The 24,743-nt window shown below is 39.2% G+C and overlaps 1 protein-coding gene across 2 annotated transcripts in view; it reads right to left on the bottom strand.

Moving 5' to 3' along the window:
* The window catches only part of MINPP1 (multiple inositol-polyphosphate phosphatase 1), a 46,652-nt gene that overhangs the window by 9,928 nt on the left and 11,981 nt on the right, over nucleotides 1–24,743 (bottom strand). For both annotated transcript variants that reach the window (XM_041729141.1, XM_041729142.1), the window contains exon 4: nucleotides 18,616–18,749. In XM_041729141.1, the coding sequence (XP_041585075.1) occupies nucleotides 18,616–18,749 (134 nt within the window). The remainder of the gene's footprint in view (nucleotides 1–18,615; nucleotides 18,750–24,743) is intronic.

Here is a 24,743-nt window from a genome sequence, read left to right as displayed (position 1 = left end):
CCCCAGGCAGTACCCACACTTAGTGAGTTTTACCCAGAGGAACCATTCTGAAAGAAGCCAAAGCTTTCTGTCCCTCCTAACAAGGCCGGCCCTCAGGGGGCCAGAGGTTAGGTTAGGTTTTCCTAGAGCCTAACCTGCCTCATGGCAGGGCAACACCCAGCTCCAGCCACCTCCAGCCATCCTGTGCCATCTGAGGTTGGAAGATCCAGAAGCACTGGTGCAGTTCACAGCCCGGGCCATAGGCTCAGCAGGAGGCTGAGGCCTCATCACGGGACTCCAGTCTGGGCCCCTCAGCGCCCACATCACTGAAGCCTGTCTGCAATAGTTCCTTTCTCCCAGTACACCACGTCTACTTTAGACAAAACACTAACACGGCACACTAAAGGGCACTGAAAAGGATCAGAGCCAGGATCAGATAGGGCAGATGTGGGGGAATGATCAGGCCAGGAATTTTTTTTTTTAAATATGATTAGTATGTAAGGGCTTTAAAAGAACAGCTAAATAACAAGCAAAAATAGATGGATAGTGTAAGTAGAAAGGTGGAAATTCTAAGAAAGAATTAAAAAAGCACTAGATATTAAAAACATGGTACAGAAGTGAGGACTACATCTGTAAGCTGGACAGGGCTCGGGAAACAATCTCTGAGCTTGAGCACAGAACAATGGAAACTTCCCGAACTGAAAAGCAGAGAATGACTGAAAAAAGCAGAATGGAATATCCAAGAACTGGGGACAACTGCCAAAGGTCTGATTGACATGTGTAATGGGAAGACCAGAGGGAGAAGATAGAGACAGAAAACAATGCAATCTTTAAAGCAATAATGACTGAGCTCTTCCCCCAAATTAATATTAGAACCCAAACCACTGATCCAGAAAGCTTAAACACCAAGCAAATGAATTAAAACAAGAATACTTAGGCATACCATATTCAAACTTCATAAAATCAAAGACAAAGAAAAAAATCTTGAAAGAGGCCATGCATGCAAGACGGTGAAGTGAAATATTTATGTGTTGAGAGAAAAAAGCTGACCAACCTAGTATTTTGTATCATGCAAAATTATCCCTCAGAAGTGACAAACAGAAACAGGGAGTCTGTTGCCAGTGGACAGGCCTCACAAGAAATGTTAAAAGAAGTTCTTTCAGAGAGAAGGAAAATGCTGTAGGTCAGAAACTCAGAGCTACATAAAGAACAGTGGAGATGAGTAAGTGAAGATAAAATAAAAACGTTTACATTTTTAATTCTTAACTGACCTAACAGATAAAAATTTGTTCAAAATAATAGCAATAATGCACTTGATTATGTATGCGTATACATGTGTGTGTACACACACTTGTATGTTTATATGCAAGTAAAATGAATGATGGCAATGATAAACAAGGGACAGGAAGGATTAGAAATATTTTGTTATTATGAGGTACTTGCACTACCCATGAAGTGTTATGGTGTTATCTGAAAGTAGACTTAGGTTAGTTGTAAAGACATATTGCAAATTCTAGGGCAATCACCAAAAAAAAAAAAAAAGAAATGTATCTGATATGTTAAGAAACGACAGGAAACGGGAAGATATAAAATGCTCAAGTGAAACCACAAAAGGCAAGTGTTTTTCAAGTGTGGAAGACAAAAACAGGGACAAAGATCAAGGCAACAAATAGATAATAGTAACAAACATGGCAGATATTAATCCAATCATATCAATAAACACTATCAGAGTCAATGGACAAACTATACCAATTAAAAGATAGAGATTGTCAGAGTGGATCAAATCTAAGATGCAATGATATGTTGCCTATAAGAATCCCCTTTCAACGTAAAGATGCACCCCCAATTAAAAGTAAAGTAATGGAGAAAGAACATCCTAATTAACACTAATCACAAGAAAGCAGGAGTAGCTTATAAATTTCAGACATGACCAACTGCAGAGCAAGGGAAATTATTAGGGATAAAGGGGTCAATACCCAAGAAGAAATAATACTCCTTAATGTATATTCTCTTTCAGAAATGGTCAGATCCAGCAGGCAAAAAATCAATAAGGATACAGTTAAACTCAACAAGACCATTAATCAACTGGATATAATTGACATCTATTGACTTCACAATAGCAGATTACACATTCTTTTCAAGCTCATATGGAACATTCACCAAGAGACCACATTCTGTGACATAAATCACATCTCAAAAAATTTAAAAGAATAGAAATTATGCAACATTTGCTCAGTTGATAAATCAGTAACAGAAAGATAACTGGAAAATCCCCAAATACTTGGAGATTACACAACATACTTCTAAATAACACATGGGTCAAAGAAGAAATCTCAAAAGAAAAAACATTTTGAACTAAATGAAAATGAAAACACAACTTATCAAAAATTTGTGGGATGCAGTGAAAGCAGTGCTTATAGGAAATTTCATAGCACCTAACGTATATATTAGAAAAGAGGAAAGACCTAAAATCAACTATCTAAGCTTCCATTTTAGGAATGTAGAAAAAGAAAAGCAGATCAAACCCAAAGTAAGCAGAAGAAAATAAATTTAATAAAAGCAGAAAATCATGAAATTTAAAACAAAAAAGCAACAGAGAAAACTCAATAATATCAAAAACCAGTTCTTTGAAAAGATCAATAAAATCAATAAGCCTCTAGCCAGGTTAAGAAAAAGGAGAGAAGGCACAAATTACTCGTATCAGAAAAGAGATCACCACAGATTCTATGAACATTAAAAAGATAATAAAGGAATATTATGAACAACTCTGTGCCCACATGTTTGATAACCTAGATGAAATGGACCAATTCCTTGAAAGACACAATTGCCAAAACTAACACTAGAATGGATGATCTAAATAAGCCAGTATCTATTAAGAAACTGAATCAGTAGGGCAGCCCCAGTGGCGCAGCGGTTTAGCGCTGCCTGCAGCCCAGGGCGTGATCCTGTAGACCCTGGATCGAGTCTCACGTCAGGCTCTCTGTATGGTGCCTGCTTCTCCCTCTGCCTGTGTCTCTGCCTCTCTCTCTCTGTCTCTATGAATAAATAAAAAAAAAAAAAAGGAAATTGAATCAGTAATTAATAACCTTCCAAAATAGCACTGGCCGAGAAGGATTCACCAGTGAACTCTACCAATTCCAAGGAAGAAATTCTACCAGTTTTCTACAAACTCTTCCAGAAAACAGAAGCAAAGGGAATACTTTTAACTAATTCTATGAGACCAATATTATCCTAATACAAAAGCCAAGCAAAGACACTACTAAAAAACTATATATACACAACCAATATACATGAAGATAGATGCACACAAAAATCCTAAGCAAAATATTAACAAATGGAATCCAACAGTGTATAAAAAGAATTATACACCCCAACCAAGTAGGATTTATCTCAAGTGTCAAGGCTGGCTCAACATTCAAACATCAATTAATGTAAACAATCACATCAACAGGCTTTAAGAAAAATCGTATTATCAATAGATTCAGAAAAAGCACCAGACAAAATTCAACATTTATTCATGATAAAATTCTCAGCAAACTAGGAATAGAGGAACTTCTTCCACTGGATAAAGGACATATACAAAAAGCTATAGCTGGGGCACACGGGGGGCTCAGTGGTTGAGCATCTGCCTTCGGCCCAGGGCATGAACCTGGGGTCCTGGGATTGAGTCCCACATCGGGCTCCCCGCAGGGAGCATGCTTCTCCCTCTGCCTGTGTCTCTGCCTCTCTCTGTGTCTCCATGAATAAATAAATAAAATCTTTAAAAAATCAAAAAAGCTATAGTTAATGACATCATACTTAGTGGTAAAAAATGCAAAGCTTTCCTGCTGAGATCAGGTACAAGGTAAGGATGTCTCCTCTCACCACTGAAAGTCCTAGGTAACACAATGAGACCCCTCCCAAAAAAAGGTATACTTATTGGGAAGGAAGAAATAAAACTTTGGCTTTGCTGATGACATGTTTGTCTATGTAGAAAATCTAAATAATCAACAACAACAAAAAAACTCTCTTGGAACAAATAAGTACATATAGCCAAGTGCAGGATATAAAGTTCATATATAAAAGTCAATTGCTTTTCTATATACCAACAATAAACAACTGGAAATCTGAAATTAAAAACATATTTTTTACTAGTCCCTCCAAAATTAAATACTTAGGTATAAAATAACAAAATATGTACAAGATCTATATGAGAAAACTACACAACTCTTACGGAAGAAATCAAAGAACTGAATTAATGGAGAGATATTCCATGTTTATGGATAGGAGGGCTCAATACTGTCCAAGTGTCAGTTCTTCCCACCTTGATCTATGGATTCAATACAATCCAAAAAAAAAATCCCAGTAAGTGATTCTGTAGATTTCAACAAATGGACTTCTAAAGTTTATATGGAGAAGCAAGAGACCCAGATAAGCCAACACAATATTGAAAGAGAAGAACACAGCTGAAGGACTACCACTTTTCAAAACCTACTGCAAAGTTACAGTGATCAAGATACTGTGGTCTTGGTGAAAATACAGATAGGCAGACCAACAGAACAGAAAAGAGAGCCCAGAATAGATCCCCATATATATAGAGACAACTAATGTCTGACAAAGCAAAGATGATACAATAGAGCAAAAACAATCCTTTCAATACATGGTGCTAGAGCACGGGACATCCACATGGAAAAAAAAAAAGCATCTAGACACAGACCTTATACCCTTCACAAAGAAGGATCATAGACCCAAATGTAAACCTTAAACTATATAAAACTCCTCGAAAATAACCTGGGGGAAAACCTTGGTGACTGACTCCGGCTATGGCAAGGACTGTTTAGATGCAACACCAGAGGCATGACCAAGGAAAGATAAAATTAATAAGCTGGACTTCATTAAAATTAAAAACTTCTGCTCTACTAAAGACAATGTCTAGAGAATAAAAAGACAAGTCAGAGGCTGTGAGAAAAGTATTTGCAAAAGACGTATCTTATAAAGGACTGTTATCTAAAATATACAAAGAACTCTTATGGGTCAACAATAAGAAAACATCCAACCCTAAATTAAAAAGTGAGTAAAAGGCCTGAACACACACCTCACCAAAAAAGACAAATGGATGTTAAGTAAGTATATGAAAGGTATTCAACATCATACATCATTATGTATTGCAAATTAAAACAAGGAGATACCACTACACTCCTATTAGAAGAGTGAAAACTCCAGAACATTGACAATACCAAATGTTGTCAACAGAAACTCTCATTCATTGCTGGTGGGAAAGCAAAATGATACAGCCACTGTGGAAGTCAGTTTGGAAGTTTCTTACAAAACTAAACATTTTTACCATATAACATTTCTGCTTCTTGGTATTTATGCAAATGAATTAAAAACAATTTAAAAATTTATGTTCACACAAAACCTAAACATGGATGTTAACAGCAGCTCTATTCCTGTCAGAACTTGAAACCAACCAAGATGCCCTTTAATAGGTAAAAATGGGGAAATAAACTATGGCACATCCAGACAATGAAGTATCAGTGCTAAACTATCAGACCATCAGAAGACGTGGAGGAAACTTAAATGCATATTACTAAGTAAAGGAAGCTAATCTGAAAAGGCTACATATTATAGGATTCCAATACATGGCATTCTGGGAAAGACAAAACTCTGAAGACAGTATAATGTGTCCAAACCCAGAGAATGTGCAACACCAAGAGTGAACCCTAACGTCAAGCGCAGACTCTGGTGATGATGCTGTGTCAGTATAAGTCTTTAGTTATAATAAAAGTACCACTGTGGTGTGGGGTGGTAACAGTAAGAAAGGTTGTGCTGGGGCAGCAGAGGGAGTTTATGGGAACTCTGCTTTCTGCTCAGTTTTGCTGTGAACCTAACACTGCTCCAAAAAGTAAAGTTCATTACAAAGAAACAAACTATGCTGCCATGGGAATATACGTGACCAGAAAGAGTACACTCTCCCTCCAAAGAGTTAATATAATCCCTCTTAAGCAGCTGTTCAAGCTTATACCTGTTTGTCCTCTTTTAAGACTCACTCACATTTCAATTTTCTTTGACGGAGTTAAGTAGCATTAGATTAAGTGGAAAAACATATTGTATTTCTGTCCTACCTCACATCTGCATGCTAAGAGTGGGGACTTGGAGATCTTCAATTAGTGGAGGCTAAGGAGTTGTGGAGTGTGTGTGTATACACATAAAAAAGGTTTTTTGTCTGTTTTTCTAACTCTAACGATGTCAAAGCAAATACATAAAGAGGATTTATTTATGGTCCATATTTCATCAGAAGCCATTAAAGGTATGTGCCAGGTTCTATACAGTCAACCAGTAGTTTCTCTGAAGTAAGCTGGTTTTATTTCAAAAACACACTGCCCTTTGCTCTATCTTGTAACAATAAATCTTACAAGTGTCCTAGGCCATCTGCTAGGAAGTGATTTACTCTAGTCAGTACAGGCCCAATTGATATTTGAAACAATCAAATCAGCTTCTCCTTGAACATACCTTAAGTCCTACGGGTGGCGTAAGAACGTTTCTGGGTTTCATTCCCAAGCTTCAAAGCAAAGCTGCTCTATGATTAAGCCCAAAATACTGGCAACAGAACACAGGCAGGAACGTGTGTGTGTCTGACTGAGGAAGGGAGCGTGTGTGTTGGCGTGGAGGGCCAGAATAACAGAGAATATAATGTATGGGAGGATAAAAGGAGAAAGAATGTGGAAAAAAAAAATCACTCCTCAGTTTATTCAACTCCTAATGTAAGATCACTGCACATAATTTTTTTTCAGAAGATTGCTGAAAGCATAAAGATGGCCACATTCCACTCTATGACCCCATCCCTGTAGCTCTCTCCATAAACAAAGTCAGGAAGTCCGGAATGTCAGGACAGAAAGAACCAAGTTTTTATCTTTAACAAAAGAATGCAATCTTTTGACGGAAAGATGTAAACGTTTTTTAGGAGGAGCTGCCAAGACAACCAGAGGTGAGCAGGTTCAAGACCTACCACACCGGGCAGCCCCTGTGGCGCAGCGGTTTAGCGCCGCCTGCAGCCTGGGGTGTGATCCTGGAGACCTGGGATTGAGTCCCACGTCGGGCTTCCTGCATGGAGCCTGCTTCTCCTTCTGCCTGTGTCTCTGCCTCTCTCTTTACTCTCTGAATGAATGAATAAATAAATCTTTAAAAAAAAAAAAAAAAAGACCTACCACACCTGTAGCTTTTAACTTTTGGGGACATAAAACCCCTGAGACTCTGCCTAAAGGAATGGGACTTCTCCCCAGAGAAATGCACGTGCCCATAAAAATACGAACACAGCTGTGGGAGTTCAGACTCTAGCATCCCCAGGATCTCTGTGGACGGTATCACAGCCTGCTGTCCTGGGGACAGCCGGCGAAACTTCCATCCCACATCTGTATCTCCTGCATCAATCCCATGCACGGAAGTCTAATAATTTTACCCCAGTGAGCCCTATATTTAAAGTGTCTAAACAAATAGATGTTTAATATTTACATACTTAATTTCAAGTTAATAATGCAGATGTTTTTAAATTTGCTTTGAACTTACCTATTTTCCTGCATTCTGACTGTATATTCTGATCCATCAATGAACACAGATTTCTAACAGTCACATTCCTCAAATTCACTCATATCCCCAGACTTGTAAGGACAATTTTTTCTTTAAAACTCTTAGCAGAACAGTGTCCCACAAAGACATGAAATAGGACACTTTTAACTCTGCTCTCTCCTTCTGATAAAATGCATTAAACTTGGAATGTCACATTTTCCAAATGTGACAAAACCACTTTAAGAGATAGGCACATTAGCTTAAAAAAAAAAAACCTGGAAAATGTAAACCATTAATACAAATATAAGAACACAAATGAGTAATCTGTGCTAATGTATTTCAGAAATACACAATTGGGACCCTAACGTTTGAGGGTTGAGATGTGGTCAAGCCCTCTCATTTTAAAAAATTAGAAAAAGACATGTGTGTTACTGAAAGCTATCTAGCAGGATAAGAATGGAGGTCTCCAAATAGCCCCTTTTGCTTATGTAAGTCGTTAAGAAGATTTTATCAAATCTTCAATAAAAAATGAAATTTAATTTGAAGTCTACAATTATGTTGTTAAATGAGGACTGATGACTATGTATGTGTTCCATTTAGGTAAAATATCTTAAGAAGGTACTTAGAGTCATTCAAAAAGCTCACCCAGAAAAACAACTAATAATTGCATGTTTTTGCTCTAAATGTACTCAGCTTAGATCTTTCTAAGCTCTTAATTCACGTTTCACATTTAACTAATATTACACAAAGTGTGTTTTTAAACACGATCCAGGAATATCAAATCAAACTTTAGACGACTCAGACAATTCCCATACTTAACATAACAAATAAATGTGAAGTGCCAGAGGCAGGAGATGCTCTGGGAAGAAAATTACCAGGAAAAAAAAATATTTTTTAAGTTTTCTTACACATCTGACTGAAGCATCAGCTCCAATGAGGAATTCAGAGAAGCATCAGTTGGACAGCTTAGGACAAATGTAGAACTACAATGACTTAAGCATAAAGTTTTTTCTCCAGCAAAAATACAATACAAATAACTTCTTCCAGCCACAGGGTCTGGGTTTACCTTCCTGCCTTCAATTCCTCTAAAGCCAGAAAGAACAAAGGAGGCAGCAGTTCTGGGGGAGGGAAGGTAAACCCTAAGGACTCTCGCAGCTCATCACCTAGCTTCCAGGCAGCAGCACAGCGGAGGGGAGCCCGGACGAACAGAGCCTGACGTCCTTCCTGAGCAGATGAGACGGGACTGAGAACCTAGGGAGGCCACACTGGCTGGAGTTCATAGGGCAGAGTTCCAGAGAAGAGAGATGTGCAGGGATTCCCCTTGACTTTCGGCTGGTTCCAATCCACACATGCTTGCGAGAAACTATCCAAATCCAGGGAAAACACCAGAAGAGGACAGGTGCAAAAACTTACCAAAGCTAACACAGGGCCAGGAAGAGTCTTCATCCCATAAGTCAGACCAGGAAAACCTCAAACTGTACAGGGTATCAAACAGATGTTCAGGAGAAACTGCCTCCATTGGGGGGGGGGGGGGCAAAATCAGCCCCCAAAAGACACGATCACAGAAACAAAAAGGTGAACCCAAACTAGAAGAATATATTTGTAAGGCATAAGCCTGAAAAGGACTTGTACCTAGAATATATACAAAGAAGTCTTCCAAAAATAAAAGATGATAACCCGATTACAAAATGGCAAAAGATGGGAACAGACCCTTCACCCAAGGAAACACAGGGACGGTAAATGAGCTCACGGAAACCTGCCCAACATCAGGAATGTTTAGGGAAATGCAAACTAAAACTACAGTGAGGAGCTACTATACACCCACCAGAACCGCGCAAGCCAAAAAGCCCTCCCCTATCAAGTGTGGCCAGGACGGAGAATAACTGAACTCTCGCATGTGGATCTGTCTTAAGAATGTGAACAGTCACCTACACATGACGCAGCTGGCCTACCTCCAAGTGCTACCCAAGAGAAACGAAAGCAGAGGTCCCACCAAGACAACCAAAAGTCACCGCAGCCTCATGTGTAACAGCCTTAAACTGCAACCAACCTAAATGTCTATCGCAAGCAGAATGGATGAACCAACTGTGGTGTATCTGTATTGTGGAAGACTATTCGACTTTTTTTTTTATCTTTTTTTTTTTTAATTTTTAAAGGTTTATTTATTTATTAATGGGGTGGGGGCAGAGACACAGGCAAAGGGAGAAGCAGGCTCCACGCAGGGAGCCCGACGTGGGACTCGATCCCAGGACTCCAGGATCACACCCCGGGCTGAAGGCAGCACTAAACTGCTGAGCCACCTGGGCTGCCCACTATTCGGCTTTAAAAAGGAGTGACTATGGACACCCACAACAACGTGGATCAATCTCATAACCATTATGCTGAGTGAAAGAAGCCAAACCAAAAACTGTACACAGCATACGGTCCCATATTCTGTAAGAGCCCAGGAAGAGTCATCTGTAGGGAGAGGAAGCAGATCAGGACTGTGTTCCAGGGAGCAGGAGCCACAAAGAAATCTTCACACATGATGCATAGTCTGTTATCTTGCGATAGCTTCGTGCATACATACACACGCAAAAACTCAGCAAACTGCACACTTGAAATGGTGCCATTTACTTTACATCAATGCTACGTCAGTAAAACTGCTTTTAAGAAACTGAAACAAGAGTGGACATGCTAAGGTTAGTGAAAGTCTTCTGTGACCAACCTCAAGGATTCCTCCCATCAAGCCTTTACCAAACTCCACAGTTCAAATTAATTTTCTCCTTTAGTACTTTTTTTTTTTTTTTAAACAACCATGTTTTAGTGCTATCACATAAATATCCTCCAAACTAGGACATGGGATCCTTGAGACAGTAATTAAATGTTTACCCTCAACTGCCTAAGACACTGGAGTAGAGTCTGAGTACACAGATCAGGGAAGCACACAGGAGGCAGTTGCTGCAATCCAGGACGAAGGTATTAGCCTGAATCCTGTTCCCTGCAGTTGGGGGTGGAGGGGGGTAAAGAAAAGTGGAAGGACCAGACAGAAAACTGGAAGCAAAAGCAAACCAGAACACACGGGGTGAGGGGATGTAGGTGACAGAGGCAGAGTCCAGCACGATACAGTTTGTGGGAGGACGATGGTAGCGAGGGCGAGCACAGGGACACGGGAGAACAGGGAGGAGTTCAAATGTTCCTTTAATGCTTCCCGACCACAACTGCACCCCAGGCGCCGGTTCTCAGCACCAAGGAGGGAACGCTGAAAGACAGTACCAGGCATCACAGGCCTGAGGTCCCCTGACAGTCAGAAAGTCTTTCCAGAAGTCAGCTGGACATTTGAAACTGGACTCAGAGCACAGCCAGGGAGCCCCAGTTTTAACCTTTACTTAGACCGTTTCTTCTGACAGGCAGCACCAGCAGAGCTCCCCAGGATACCTCCTGAGGCTCCATGGAACCTTGATGTCAGAAAGGGAAAAAAAAGACCAGCAAACAGGTTCTGAGGACTTGAGATCTGCACACATTTCTAAGAACATTAAAAGACAGAATGCCCCCATTCCTATGGTCTAAGTAATTGACCAAAAAGCTATTTAAAAAACCAAAAACCACTTGTTGCCACCACAGGTGTATTTCAATGCTGCCATCTAATGTTAAAATGTGGAACTACACAACATCAAAAAACCATACTCATTCAACAATGAGATCTCAAAGTATCAAAGATTTGAGAGTCAATGAAAAGATAAGACAAAAAAATTAATGAGACTTTAATGGCAGTAACAAGTATTTACAGCAGTTGGTTTTGGTGTCTGAGAGTACCCATGATAAAATGAAAGCCCTCATGAGGCTAGCAATTTCAGTTCAGAATGTAAACCTTACTTTAAAAAAAGCAGGACACTTCCTGTGAATTGAATTCCTTACTGAATTCCCCCAATCTAGAAAGGAGAGAAAATTGAGTGGGAAATATCAGAGAGGGAGCCAGAACATGAGAGACTCCTAACTCTGGGAAACGAACAAGGGGTAGTGGAAGGGGAGGTGGGTGGAGGACGGGGTGACTGGGTGACGGGCACTGAGCGGGGCACTTGACGGGATGGGCACTGGGTGTTATGCTGTATGTTGGCATACAGAACTCCAATTAAAAAAATATTCAAAAAAATTCCCACAATCTAGAAATATAAAAATACATCAACAGAGATAATGGGGAAGGGAAGAGTAGAATGAAATACGATAGGTCTTATCTCTTCTGAAAATCCAATCTGCTTTTCTTTCTTAAAAGATTTTATTTATTTCTTTGAGTGAGAGACCACGAGCAGGGGGAGGGGCAGAAGGAAAAGCAGACCCCTAGCTGAGCAGAGATCCCCCATGTGGGACTCAATCCCAGGATCCTGGGATCGTGACCTGAGCCTAAGGCAGATGCTTCACTGAAGGAGCCACCCAGACGCCCTCCAATCTGCTTTTCTAATCACAGCTGCCTAATTGCAAAAGCTGCTTAAATCTGCTTAAATAGTAGATGCGCTGGTTTAAACTTTAATCCCATCACTGTAGTGATGGTTCAAGAAGGAAAATAAAATTCAAGGTCCTAATAAGAGTCGAGGACCATGAACTCAAAGCACAGTTACACTCAGCCAAAATGCTGCCAATCAACATTTCTGTGAAAAGTAAAACCAAGCTCTTAAAACTATGCTGAAGAAATATTCAGAAACACTGAAGAGCATCTCTGTTTTAACATCAATATAACAAGGCAGACAGTAGCACATCAGTGTGGGGTGGAGGAGGGACTGGAGCGCAAGGGTAACCTGGGGACTCTGGAATTAGGTGAAGACATTTCACTCAAACAGCAATGACAAAATATTGCTCATATATAAACACACTCACAGACTCTAAATCCAAACACGAGAAATATTTTAAGAGTCACAGGAAAAAAAGGTTAATGTTTTGATAGAACAGATCAGAGAAAGTACAAAGATAAAAGACTATTACAGTCTTACTCTACCACACTGGCATGTGGTATTACTGTTGAGGGAGGCTGTGTAGGTAGAGGAGGGAATGGTACACGGGAACTCAAGAATTTTGGTGTGTACTTAAAACTGCTTTGAAAAACAAAGTCTATTAATTTTTAAAAATTATACTATATTCTCTTTGCTGAGTCTATGTCAGTTTTCTTTAGAAGTACTCTTAAATTGAGCACTGCTCATAAAATCCATATCAATCTGTTTTTGGACAGAAATCTAATAGAAGTCTCTAAAAACGCTTTCTTCCTTTATCTATTTAAGATGATTTAATCTTGAATCAGCTACACAAATATTTGTTAAAACCTCATCCGTCTTTTAGTACAGAGATAACCCGTCCCTGAAAAGCACCTGCTACTGTCTTCACAATTACGGATTCTCTTTCCATCAGTAGAAAACAAGATGACTTCCTGTTGTACAAGGTCAAACCATCCTTCAACGTTTTACACTGTTTCACAATCTCACACAGTTATACAATTACGTGGGGCTTTTATATGCATTTCTGTTTTCTCTAGATAATAAAGATCACAAGTGCAATGAGTCTGGTCTTACTCATCACCATTTCCAGGTCCTATAACATTGCCTGACATATATCAGCAGGTGTTTTAAAATACTGTCGAATGAATCTTTTCAATTCACAAAGTTGAAATCATCCAAAAGGAGTAGACTTTCTTCATCTTACTGATGAAAGCATCTCATTATATAAGTGCTTTAAAGACATCATCTCATTTCATTATCACAACCATCCTGTATGTCAAGGAGACGCAACTCCTTTCACAAGGTTGGAATCTGCAGCATCAATAAATCAGAACCAGGACCCAAACTAAAGTCCAATTATCTGCCTACAGCATCACACTGCCTCTGTATTATTGCATCTGATTCCACAAGCCATGCACAAAAATTAGCTTCATTAGCTTCTAAGTATAGAGAGTCAGCTGCTACCTAATATAATGAAGCAATCAATTAGTTGCATTTTTCCCTCTGTGTTTCAACTGTGAGATAAGCAAATTATAAGAAGATAAGCTAAGTGGGCGGCTCAGTCAGATAAGCATCTGACTTCAGCTCAGCTCATGATCTCAGGGTCCTGGGATCAAGCCCCACATCAGCTCCCTGCTCAGCAGGGGAGTATGCTTCTCCCTCCTTTTACACCCCTCTCCCCCACTCATGCTTGAGCACACTCTCTCTCTCTCTCAAATAAATAAATAAAATCTTAAAAAAAAAAAAAAGCTAAAAACTACAATTTCACTTTAAGATAAAAACAAATAAAACTTCCTAGAGAGGGGAGCCTGGGTGGTTCAGTCAGTTAAGCGACTGACTCTTTGATTTTTGGCTCAAGGCGTGATCTTAGGGTGGTGCAACAGAGCCCTACATCAGGCTCCACGCTGAGTGGGAAGTCTGCTTGAGATTCTCTCTCTCTGCCCCCCACCCATCAGCTCACACATGCTCTAAATCAATCAATCCTTCAAAAAATAGTGGTGATGGTTGCATCACTCTGAATGTACTAAAAAGCCACAGAATCATACAGTTTAGAAGGGTGAACTAACTGTATGGTGTATGAACTATTTCTGAAAACTGTTTTTAAAAAGGAACTCTGGCATGAGACCATGGTAGTGGGGAAGGCTGTGCACATGTGGGGGCAAGGAGTATGTGGGCAATTTCTATACCTTCTACTCAATTTTGCTGTGAACCAGAAAGTGCTCTAAAAAATAAACTCTGTTTAAAAAATAAAATGAAGTTGTCCTGTTTATAGGAATCCTGATCACCTCCACATAACTGCAAGAACCCTAATTTTTAAAAAATATTCAATTATTTTACAATGTATTTAAGGCAGAGAAGTGAACTAATAATTTTAAAACACATTTTTAGTAATCACGTCATAAACATTTTAGAGTCATCTTGTAAAAAAAATTCTAATGAAAGACTATTTTTCTGAATTAGTAAATTCTTTAAAAATTACTTACACTTTTGCCAAAAGATTATTTCATTTCCATCCCCTTTTTCCTTTTACTAAATACCTATATTGTTTGACTAGAAACAGCTATGTGTACAATCCTCACAATCCAGTTTGGGACACTTCTATGCCCTAAAAACTTCCTGGTACCCATGTGGAGTCAATCTCTGCTTCCACATCCAGATCCAGGCAGCCATTAAAAAACTTTCAACTGTAAAGTTTGGCTTTTTCTAGAAATTTCAAACAAACAGAATCATTCAAAGTATAGTGCAACCAACTTCTTTCAGTTAGAATAATGTTTGTGAAGTCATTCATTTTGTTGTACCTGTCAGTAGTTCATTCTTTTTCATCGTCGAGTGAGTAGTATCCTATCATACGGACATACCACATTGTGTTTATCCATTTATCAGCTGGTGGACATTTGAATTATTTTCAGTCTTTTACAAATAATACTGCAGTAAGCAGTCACATAAAAGTCTGTGTAGACATGTATTTCATTTTTGTAAGGGACTTAGAACTAAATTTGCTAAGTCATATGGTAGATGTTTGACTTTTTAAGAAGCTGCCAAACTTTTCCAAAATGGCTGTATAAATTTTACATTCCCACCAGCAATGTATATATAAGGTTTCCAATTTCTATACATCTTGCCAACAGTTAGGACAATCTTTCTTTTTTTTTTTTTTTTGCTTTAATTTAAATTTTAGCCAGTGAATAAGAACATCCAGCCTTTTCCTCCTGTGTTTCTGCTGTACTCTCCCACTCTATCACACTCATACCACTTCTGGTCACCAAACATGGGGCATCTTTCCCGCACCAAGCAATTCACTGAGATACCAGCGAGGTATCCGGCCATTCTAACTCACCTCTGACACTGTGTACCTGTAGACAGCGTCACAGTCCAGGAAGGCCTCAGTCCCAGGAGATTGTCCACCACTCACCCCCCTCTAGGAGGAGGTCCCAGGCTATCCACTTCTGTTCAACTTTTTTTAATTTTTTTTTTTAATTTTTATTTATTTATGATAGTCACAGAGAGAGAGAGAGAGGCAGAGACACAGGCGGAGGGAGAAGTTGAACAGAACTTTGGCTACAAATCAAAGGTTCCCTCGACCTCCCCCTCAGTTTATTAACTTGCCAGAGCAGATCACAAAACTCAGGGAAACACATTTACCAGTTTATTATAAAAGGATATGAAGGACACAGAAGAATGTCCACATGGAAGAGATGGGAAGGGCCAGGTACATGGAACGGGGCACAGAGCTTCCACGCCCTCTTCAGGCCAAGTCACTCTCGGCACCACTACTTCTTTTTCTACATCAACCCAGAAATGCCATAAACCTCAAACTTTTTTGGAATTTTATGACATCTTCATCACAAAGGCAGGACTGATCATTAACTCCATTTCCAGTCCTTCTCCCTTCTCAAAAAATTGGGACTCAGGTCTGAAAATTCCAAGCTTCTATCATGGCTTGGTCTCTCTCAGTGACAAGCTCTCATCCTGGAGCTCTCCAGGGTCCCACCCAAAGCTGCCTCATTAGAACAAAAGACATTCGGATCACCCAGGAAATTACATGGTTTCAGGAGCCCTATGTCAAGAATCTGGGGCAGAGATCAATATATATTTTTCCTATTACTTCACACCCAGTTTAGGGGGCATACTGGTGGCATTTCACTGTGATATTAATACCTAACGATGGGGAGTGTCTTTTCACGTGCTTATTTGCCAGAGTTATCTTAACTGTCTATTAAAATCTCAGGCCCTTCTTAAAAACTGGGTTGGGGGGATCCCTGGGTGGCGCAGCGGTTTAGCGCCTGCCTTTGACCCAGGGCGCGATCCTGGAGACCCGGGATCGAATCCCACGTTGGGCTCCCGGTGCATGGAGCCTGCTTCTCCCTCTGCCTGTGTCTCTGCCTCTCTCTCTTTCTCTATGTGTGACTATCATAAATAATAATAAAAAAAATTAAAAAAAAACTGGGTTGGTCTCTTTATTGAGATGTAATGTCTCTATACATTCCGGATTCAAATCCTTAATCAAATATGTATATTTTGCAAATATTTTCTCCACATCTACGGCTTATCTTATTTTCCAGATAGTGTTTTTAGAACTGCAAAATGTTTTGTTTTGATGAAGTCCATTTTATCAAATTTTTTGATGGATCAAGCTTTTGAGTGTTTTAGCTACAAAATCTTGACCTAATCCAAGATCATTAAGATTTATTCCCACGTTTTCTTCTAAGAGTTTCATAGTTTTATCTCTTATATTTAGGTCACTGATCCTCCATTTTCTTCCAAAATATTTCCAATTTTACATTTAAATCTATGACCCATTTTTGTGTGTAGCAGGATGTAAGCGTCTAAGTGTCATTTTTTAACATACGGATATCCAATTGTTCCAGCACCATCTGTTGAAGACTATCCTTTTTTTCCAATGCATTACCCCCTGGCATCTTTGTCGAAAATTGACTATATATGAGTCTATTACTGACTTGGTTATTGACACTGATTTATTTCTCTATGGCTATAGTTTTATAGTAAGTTCTGAAGTGAGATATTTATGAGTTTTTGTTGCTTTGTTCTTTTTCAAAATTGTTTCAGCTCTTCAAGGTACTTTGCATTTCTGTATAAATTTTAGAATAAACCTCTCATTTTCTATAAAGAGACCTATTGAGACTGTAATAGGGATTGCATTCAGTCTATAGATGATCGACCTGTTTTCCAATTCATAAAGATAGTATATCTCTCCATTTATTTGGGTCATCTTTAACTTCTCTCTGTAATGTTTCATAGCTTCCAGTGTACATAAATACTCATTTTGAAACACCAATAATAAATATCTTACTTAAACTTTAAACCTGGTATCAAATTATAATAGTAAATACTAATTATATTACTAATAGTAATACTGTTTACTAAGTTTTTACAAAAATTATTTAAGAACCTTTCCAATACAATTTTCAGTTTGCCATTCAACAATGGCATAAATAACAATGAACAGATAGAGTAAGAATCTGTTACCTTATGAAATCTACAGGTTATAAACCACTCATAAAACTAAATAGGAAAGAAGTTAATACCTACCTCAAAGATGGAAACTGCTTTCACTATTCTATCCACAAAGTGTCTACCACAAAGGTAGCAGAAACTAAACAGTCTAGTTTTCTTCCCTAACTCCCATCAAACCCAACAAAATTCCATAAACTAGAGTCTCTCTCACTCCCTCACACACACACACACACACACAAACACAAATTCTCTCTACATGTATGAGAAAGATAATACTGAAAACACAATCAAATAGACAATCTTCAGTCTCTCTCTTAATCTTTATAGCATTTTTTGTCTCTAATTTTGAATGTATAAGCTTTCACAGAAGCATATTTGTCAAATAATATAGGGCTCAGGTTCTATCACAGGTTTAAATTATAAAAAGTTTTTTTTTTATTTTAAACCTTGAAAAGTATGTTAACAAAGGCTTTTCCATGAGAAACCCTCATTCCAAATAAAAACATTCTGCAATTCCTACGAGAAGCCATGTATAATTATGCTATTTATAATAGGAAAAAAAAACTACCCAAATGTCCAGTGACCAGATGCTATAAACTGTGGTACTTCTTTACTGAGTATCATACACTACTGAATATTGTATTATAGTAAAAATGTCTATTTTTTTACTTTATAGTATATACAGCATGATGAAAATGTTAACTGTAACACTGAAGGAAGAAAAAAAGAAAATCCAGTCCCAGAAGACAATGAGCATCTGACTCTGAGCAAAACTAAACGTACTTTTTGCACACATACATTTATAATAAAAATAATCTTTAAAGAGGCAAAGCAATGATATCTGCCAACTTGAGAGGAACAAATTATATGGGATGAGGAGCAGAGGGGGCAAGAGGAGACAGGAATAGGAACCACTGCACATAGGAATTATTAGTAATGCTCTAGTTCCTGGGTTGCACGAAGGATTTAAACATATTATAATTCACATTATGTCATCAAATTCATTCATAAGCCTAGTGATTATATTAAAATATTTTAAAAATTACAAGCAATACTTATTTTTTTTTAAATCACCCATTATAAAACATCTTCCAGAAGCTTAACTAGGCACTCAAGAGAATACACATCAAAAACAACTCTTTTAAGTTTTTACCTTTGTTTCTGTTCAATTGCTTTGTCCAAGTGCTGGAAGATATCCTGAAACAGGGTGCAGCTGGATCGACTATTAATAGTATACCCATAGCCTCTCTTCCAATATTGCTTCAGGTCATTTAAATATTCTAATACCTAAAAATAAAGATTTCAAGAATCATTAATATTACGTTTCTTTATGTTGAGATTCCTAATTTAATAATGATTCTAGGAAAGTTTACATTGTTTAATTATCGTTCTACACAAAGTACAGTAGAATCTTAGCATTCATCAAGTTTCTATTTGCCATTTCAAGCTTTTAAGAGTGCCCCAAAGGTCCATGACACAGAGAGATTTAGGGTAAGACACAAATCTGAACTGTGGGAATGTAGAGGCTGGCATGCAAGAGCAAGTTAGTAGTACTCATGGCCAATAATCCAGCATCCGTGACAGTTCAGGACAGTCAGAGGTTTAAAGACATGTGCTCACTTCCTCTTTCTGCCAAAATTATATTGAAGTGATAGCAAAAAAATATACAGAAAAAAAGATACAAACAGAAGAATATTCACTATAGCGTGGAAAGACACTAGCAATGGATAGGGAACTGTTAAGAATTTTATGAAGCTAGAAACTAGACAGAAAACAAGTTGCTTTGATTCATGTACCAGTTTTGCAAAAATAGTAATAATTTAGATCAAGGATATAGAAAAGGAATGTATATTGCTACAGATGTTCTAATGGGCAAATTGGCGAGATCCATAAAAACACACATTTCTATGGCCCATTTCTTATGAAGTCATAGTCACAGATGAACCTAAGAGAGAATGTCTAAGAATGTTTTACAGCAGCACTGCTTATAGATAGAGCAGAAAAAAGAGATTCCTGGAAATATCGAAATTTGGTTTCAATGGTTGACTAAACTATGGTATACACATACTATGGAATACTATGTAGTTATTTAAAACTTCTATATCATAGATCTACGTGTACTAATGTGGAAAGATCTCCAAGACATACTGCATGAGAAGGGCAGGTTAAGAATAATAAATACAGTATAAAACCATTTATCACCAAGACACGCATACCCACAACACACACTATACTGTTTATAGTTCTAAGAATGATATAGATTATAAATAGCACAGAAAAATGTTGAAAGAGACACATCACAGGGACTGATCTCTATGGAGAGGTCTTGAATTGAATTGGTGATTAACGTAGACTTTCTTTGAATGTTAAACTTCATACTCATGTATCACATGGTCAAACACCCAAACTAGAGGACTAAAACACCAATGAAAAGAGGTACAGCGGGCGCCTGGCTGGCTCAGTTGGTAGATCAAGAGAACTCTTGATCTTGGGAGTGTTGAGTTCAAGCTCAACGTTGGGACAGAGCTTACATAAAAATAAAAATAAACATAAAAATAGGTACAAGGCTCTGTAGTAATTACGAGTTATTCTTCCCCGAAGAAGCCCCTAGAGAAACTAAGCACAAGCCATAAGTTTAAATGCAGGAGCAAGGGCACCTGAGCAAGGGCTCAGTGGCCAAGCGTCTGCTTTGGGTTCAGGTTGTGATCTTAGGATCCCGGGACTGAGGCCCGCACTGGGTTCCCTGCTCCATGGGGAATCTGCTTCTCTCTCTCCCTCTGCCCCTGTCCACCAAATCTCTCCTCCTCACTCTACTCTCTCTCAAATAAATTAATTAAATAAGTAAATAAAAATTAAAAAAAAAATTTTTTTTAATCTTGAAGATTTTTTAAAAATCACACAGGCACTATTGAAACCTTATCTTAAAAGAATTTGAAAATGTAAATAAGAAGTTTTTCTAGGAAAATCTAAAATTACCCAAATTGATGCAGAAAAATCTGACTATACCAAATAACCAGAGACAAAGATCTACCTGAAAGACACCACGCATACTCAGTTTTAAGTAGGAGTTCTACCCAACCTTCAAGAAGAATTAGTTCCTAATATTTAAACCATTCCAGGCACAGGAGAGGATGGAGAGCTTCTTAACTCACTTTAGGGGGATGATGGAAGCCTGTACCCAAAACCCAACAGAGAAAGCACAAAGGAAAGGGGCGAGGAGCGAAACTGCAGCCCACTGCACTACAATTCCTGTCCTCTCAACTGTGGCTCACACAAACATCCCCCCTACCTTCTAACCCCTCTTCCAGGAAAAGGAATAGTGTCAGGCCAGTAGTACCATCACAGATGAGCCCGGGCCCTAAGCCAACCTCACTGTAAACATAATTTACTGAATGTGAAATACATCGTTGCCCCCTCCCCAAATTCAGCAGTATACTGAAAGAATGCACCGTCTGCCAGGATGGAGTGACTGACATTAGGCATGCCCTCCAGACATAAACAAGTAGAAAACAGGACAAAATATGTACAATAAATGTTTTCAGTCACTGAGTAATGAGCACCGAACTGAGATCACGGAGACAAGGGGAACAAAACAAACCCTACAACTGCCCCAGGTTTCTGCCTGGAGGCAACTGCAAAACTGTGGCACAGGAGGGGGGTGGCGATCAGGGTGAGGGTGGGGGTGGGGGTGGGGGAAGGGGATGATGTGCAGAATCCTGCAGTCTTGCTGAGTTGAGGAATCAGAAAGCAGTCTTAAGGGGCTGGAATTAGCAGGGCAGTGTGCCGGGAAGGAGGAAGCTACACAGGAAAACCATTCCAGAAACCTGGGGTCCTCTTGATTTTGCTGCTAATGTTGTGAATAAGTTGAATCCCAGACCTATCACAAAGCTGGGAGATATTCAAGTACCAAGCAACTGAGGTAGGAGAATTTCAGTAGACACCCAGACATCCACAATTTCAATACAGACCCCAGAAGGGTCACACTTGAATAGTAAAGGCATTTTTACGAATAAAGGATTAGGGTTTTGTGGGTCAGAATTGGATTATGAAACTCAGAAATAAACCTCAAAAGGATCAAGCTGACCCACAAAAGTAAACTGCAAAATAAAACAAAATTTGAAACTCTTTAAAGGAAGGCAACAGAGGTGTCTGGGTGGCTCAGATGGTTAAGTGTCTGCCTTCAGCTCAGGTCTGATCTCAGGGTACTGGATGGGGCCCCATGTGGGGTTCCCTGCTCAGTGGGGTGTTTGCTTCCCTCTCCCTCTGCTCCTCCCACCTGCTTGTGCGCTCTCTCTCTCTCTCTCTCTCTCTCTCTCACACACACACACACACACACAAATGAGTAAAAAAGAAATCTTTAAAAAATATAAACTAAAGGAATGCAAAAAAATTTAGGCATTCAACAACATAATATTCACAATGTCCAGCAGTTAGTAAAAAAATTGCTAGAAACACATGAACAGGAAATGTAAGCTCTAACTAGGAGAAAAAGCAGTCTGTAAAAGAATTTATCTTAAGAAAGAAAATATGCAAGCATGATTCAATACTAGAAAATGTACTATCATAATTTACTATGTTGGAAGATTAAAGAAGAAAAAACCACAATCATCTTCCTAGATGACAAAATTCAACACACATTCCTGATTTTAAAAACACTAAATAAGTAGAAGGCTTCAGTAAGCAAGAAATAAATTTCCTTAATTGGTAATGATAACTGATGTAGGAAACAAAGGCAGAAGGAAATACAAATAAAATTAAATATCCTTAGTAACCTGCAGCCCACTGATGAATACCTGAGATGGGGAGAGTGTAATGTCCTCCAGAAAGCTCCCAACTTAATGTCTTAGCAGTAATGCCTTGTTAGAGGGAAAAACCACCTGAGCTTGACAAAAGCAAGGCCTCTGGTATCCAGCAGGTCCTCTTTACATATGAAAGTTCTCTGAAAACCTCCCCCAACTTCCAAGTCTACCATCAGCCACCCCTCACAACCCTGTCCTGTCCCAGAGCTTTAATAAAACCACCTTTTTGTACCAAAGATGTCTCAAGAATTCTTTCTTGGTCGTCAACTCCAGACCTTACCCCACCAAACATCACCTATATTCCAAAACTATATCACAGGGTACACTTGGAGGAGCAAAATCAACAATTTTTTTGTCTGAAACCAAGACCTTCAGAATGAAGCCAGAGGGGAGCCTCTCCAGACTGTACGGGATACGCTAGCAGGCGACAGACAGGTATTCCATGTTGCAAGGATCTCAGAGGACAGCAGCTCTAAAATGGAAGAAACGCTACTCATCCCCGAATAGCAGCTCATCCGACTGGCTGGCTAGGGAGCAAGAAAAGCTAAACTCCAAAGATAAGTAATAATTAGAAAAGGGGACTAGCAGAGCATCCCAAAAAGCAAAGGAAAAAGATAAGAAACATAAGCTCGGGGCAGCCCGGGTGGCTCAGCGATTTAGCGCTGCCTTCAGCCCAGAGTGTGATCCTGGAGACCAGGGATCCAAGTCCCACATCGGGCTCCCTGCATGGAGCCTGCTTCTCCCTCTCTCTATGTCTCTCATGAATAAATAAAATCTTAAAAAAAAAATAAAAGAAAGAAAGAAACATAAGCTGGCATAACATCAAAAACAGTAAAATTTGAAGTTCTACATAACCTGTGATCCAGCAACTCTACCACAGACACAGACCTCCAGAAATGTCTGTGTGTGCCCCAAGAGACCTACATGATAAGGTTAATACCCCCAAACTGCAAACAGCCCAAATGTCTACCAAAAAGATAATGGACTAAAGAAAAAAACCCTGATAATTCATAAAATAGAATGCTATGCAGCAATGAAAATACATTAACTACTGTGACATGCAGCATCATAGGTGAATCTTAAAAACATGATGTTGAAGAGAGACATCTGGGTGACTTAGTTAAGTCCCTGAGCAGGGAGCCTGCTTCTCCCTCTCCGTCTGCCCCTCACCCTGCTCGTGCTCCCTTTGTCTTTCTCAAATAAATAAATATATTTTTTTTAAAAAACATAATGCTGAAAACTAGGTACAAAAAAAAGTGTGTTGGAACACTTGGGTGGTTCAGTGGCTAAGTGTCTGCCTTCGGCTCAGAGCGTGATCCCAGGGTCCTGGGATGGAGTCCCGCATCAGGTTCCCTGCAGGCAGCCTGTGTCTCTGCCTCTCTTTCTGGGTCTCTCATGAAAAAATAAAATCTTAAAAAAAAAGGGGGGGCATGATTTCATTAAAGTTAAGGTAAATCATTACTTGTGAAAAAATTAAAAATCAGTAAACACTAAATTAGTGTAATGAAGAAAACCATGAAAATACAAATTCAGTCAGTTAAGCATCTGCCTTCAGCTCAGGTCATGATCTCAGGGTCCTAGGGTAGAGCCCTGCATCCAACTCTGCTCAGGAGGGAGAGCCTGCTTCTCCCTCTTCCTCTGCCCCCACCCCCACTTGTGTTACCACATGCTCTAATAAATAATCTTTAAGAAAAAGAAAAAAAAGAAAATACAAATACACAAGTAATAATAATGGGGAAATAATCTCCTATACAGAGAGAAAATATTTTGTTTAAAAAATTGCAAGATAGGAGCCCCTGGGTAGCTCAGTCTGCCTTCAGTTCAGGTCATAGGTCTTGATCTCAGGGTCCTAAGATCCAGCCCAGAGTCAGGCCCCACACAGGGCATGGAGTCAGCTAGCAATTCTCCTCCCCCTCCTCTCCATCCCCCTGCCACTCGTGCACACATTCTCTCTAAAATAAATATATCTTTTTAAAAAAATGTTGAGATAAATCTACTAAACTCTATAAATAAATCTGAAAACCTGAATTTTTTTTTATTTTATTTTATTTTTTTTTTTTAGAGAAAGAAAAAGAGAGTGAGCACATGTGTGAGAGACAGCGTGCAACTGGATGGGGGCAGAGTGAGAGAGAAAGAGAATCTAATCTTAAGCAGGCTCCACATCCAGCTCAGAGCTCACAATCCTGAGATCAAGACCTGAGTGGAAATCAAGTCAGACTTTTAACTCACTGAGTCACCCAGGTACTTCAAACCTGAATGATTTTTATAAGAAAATATTAAATACCGGGATCCCTGGGTGGCGCAGCGGTTTAGCGCCTGCCTTTGGCCCAGGGCGCGATCCTGGAGACCCGGGATCGAATCCCACATCGGGCTCCGGGTGCATGGAGCCTGCTTCTCCCTCTGCCTGTGTCTCTGCCTCTCTCTCTCTCTCTCTCTCTGTGTGTGTGTGACTAATAAATAAATAAAAATTAAAAAAAAATAA

The sequence above is a fragment of the Vulpes lagopus genome, chromosome 14 (assembly GCF_018345385.1).
Source record: "Vulpes lagopus strain Blue_001 chromosome 14, ASM1834538v1, whole genome shotgun sequence".
Taxonomy (NCBI): Eukaryota; Metazoa; Chordata; class Mammalia; order Carnivora; family Canidae; genus Vulpes; species Vulpes lagopus.
Note: the sequence above shows the minus strand (reverse complement) of the source record. Positions and strands in the feature narration are given on the sequence as shown.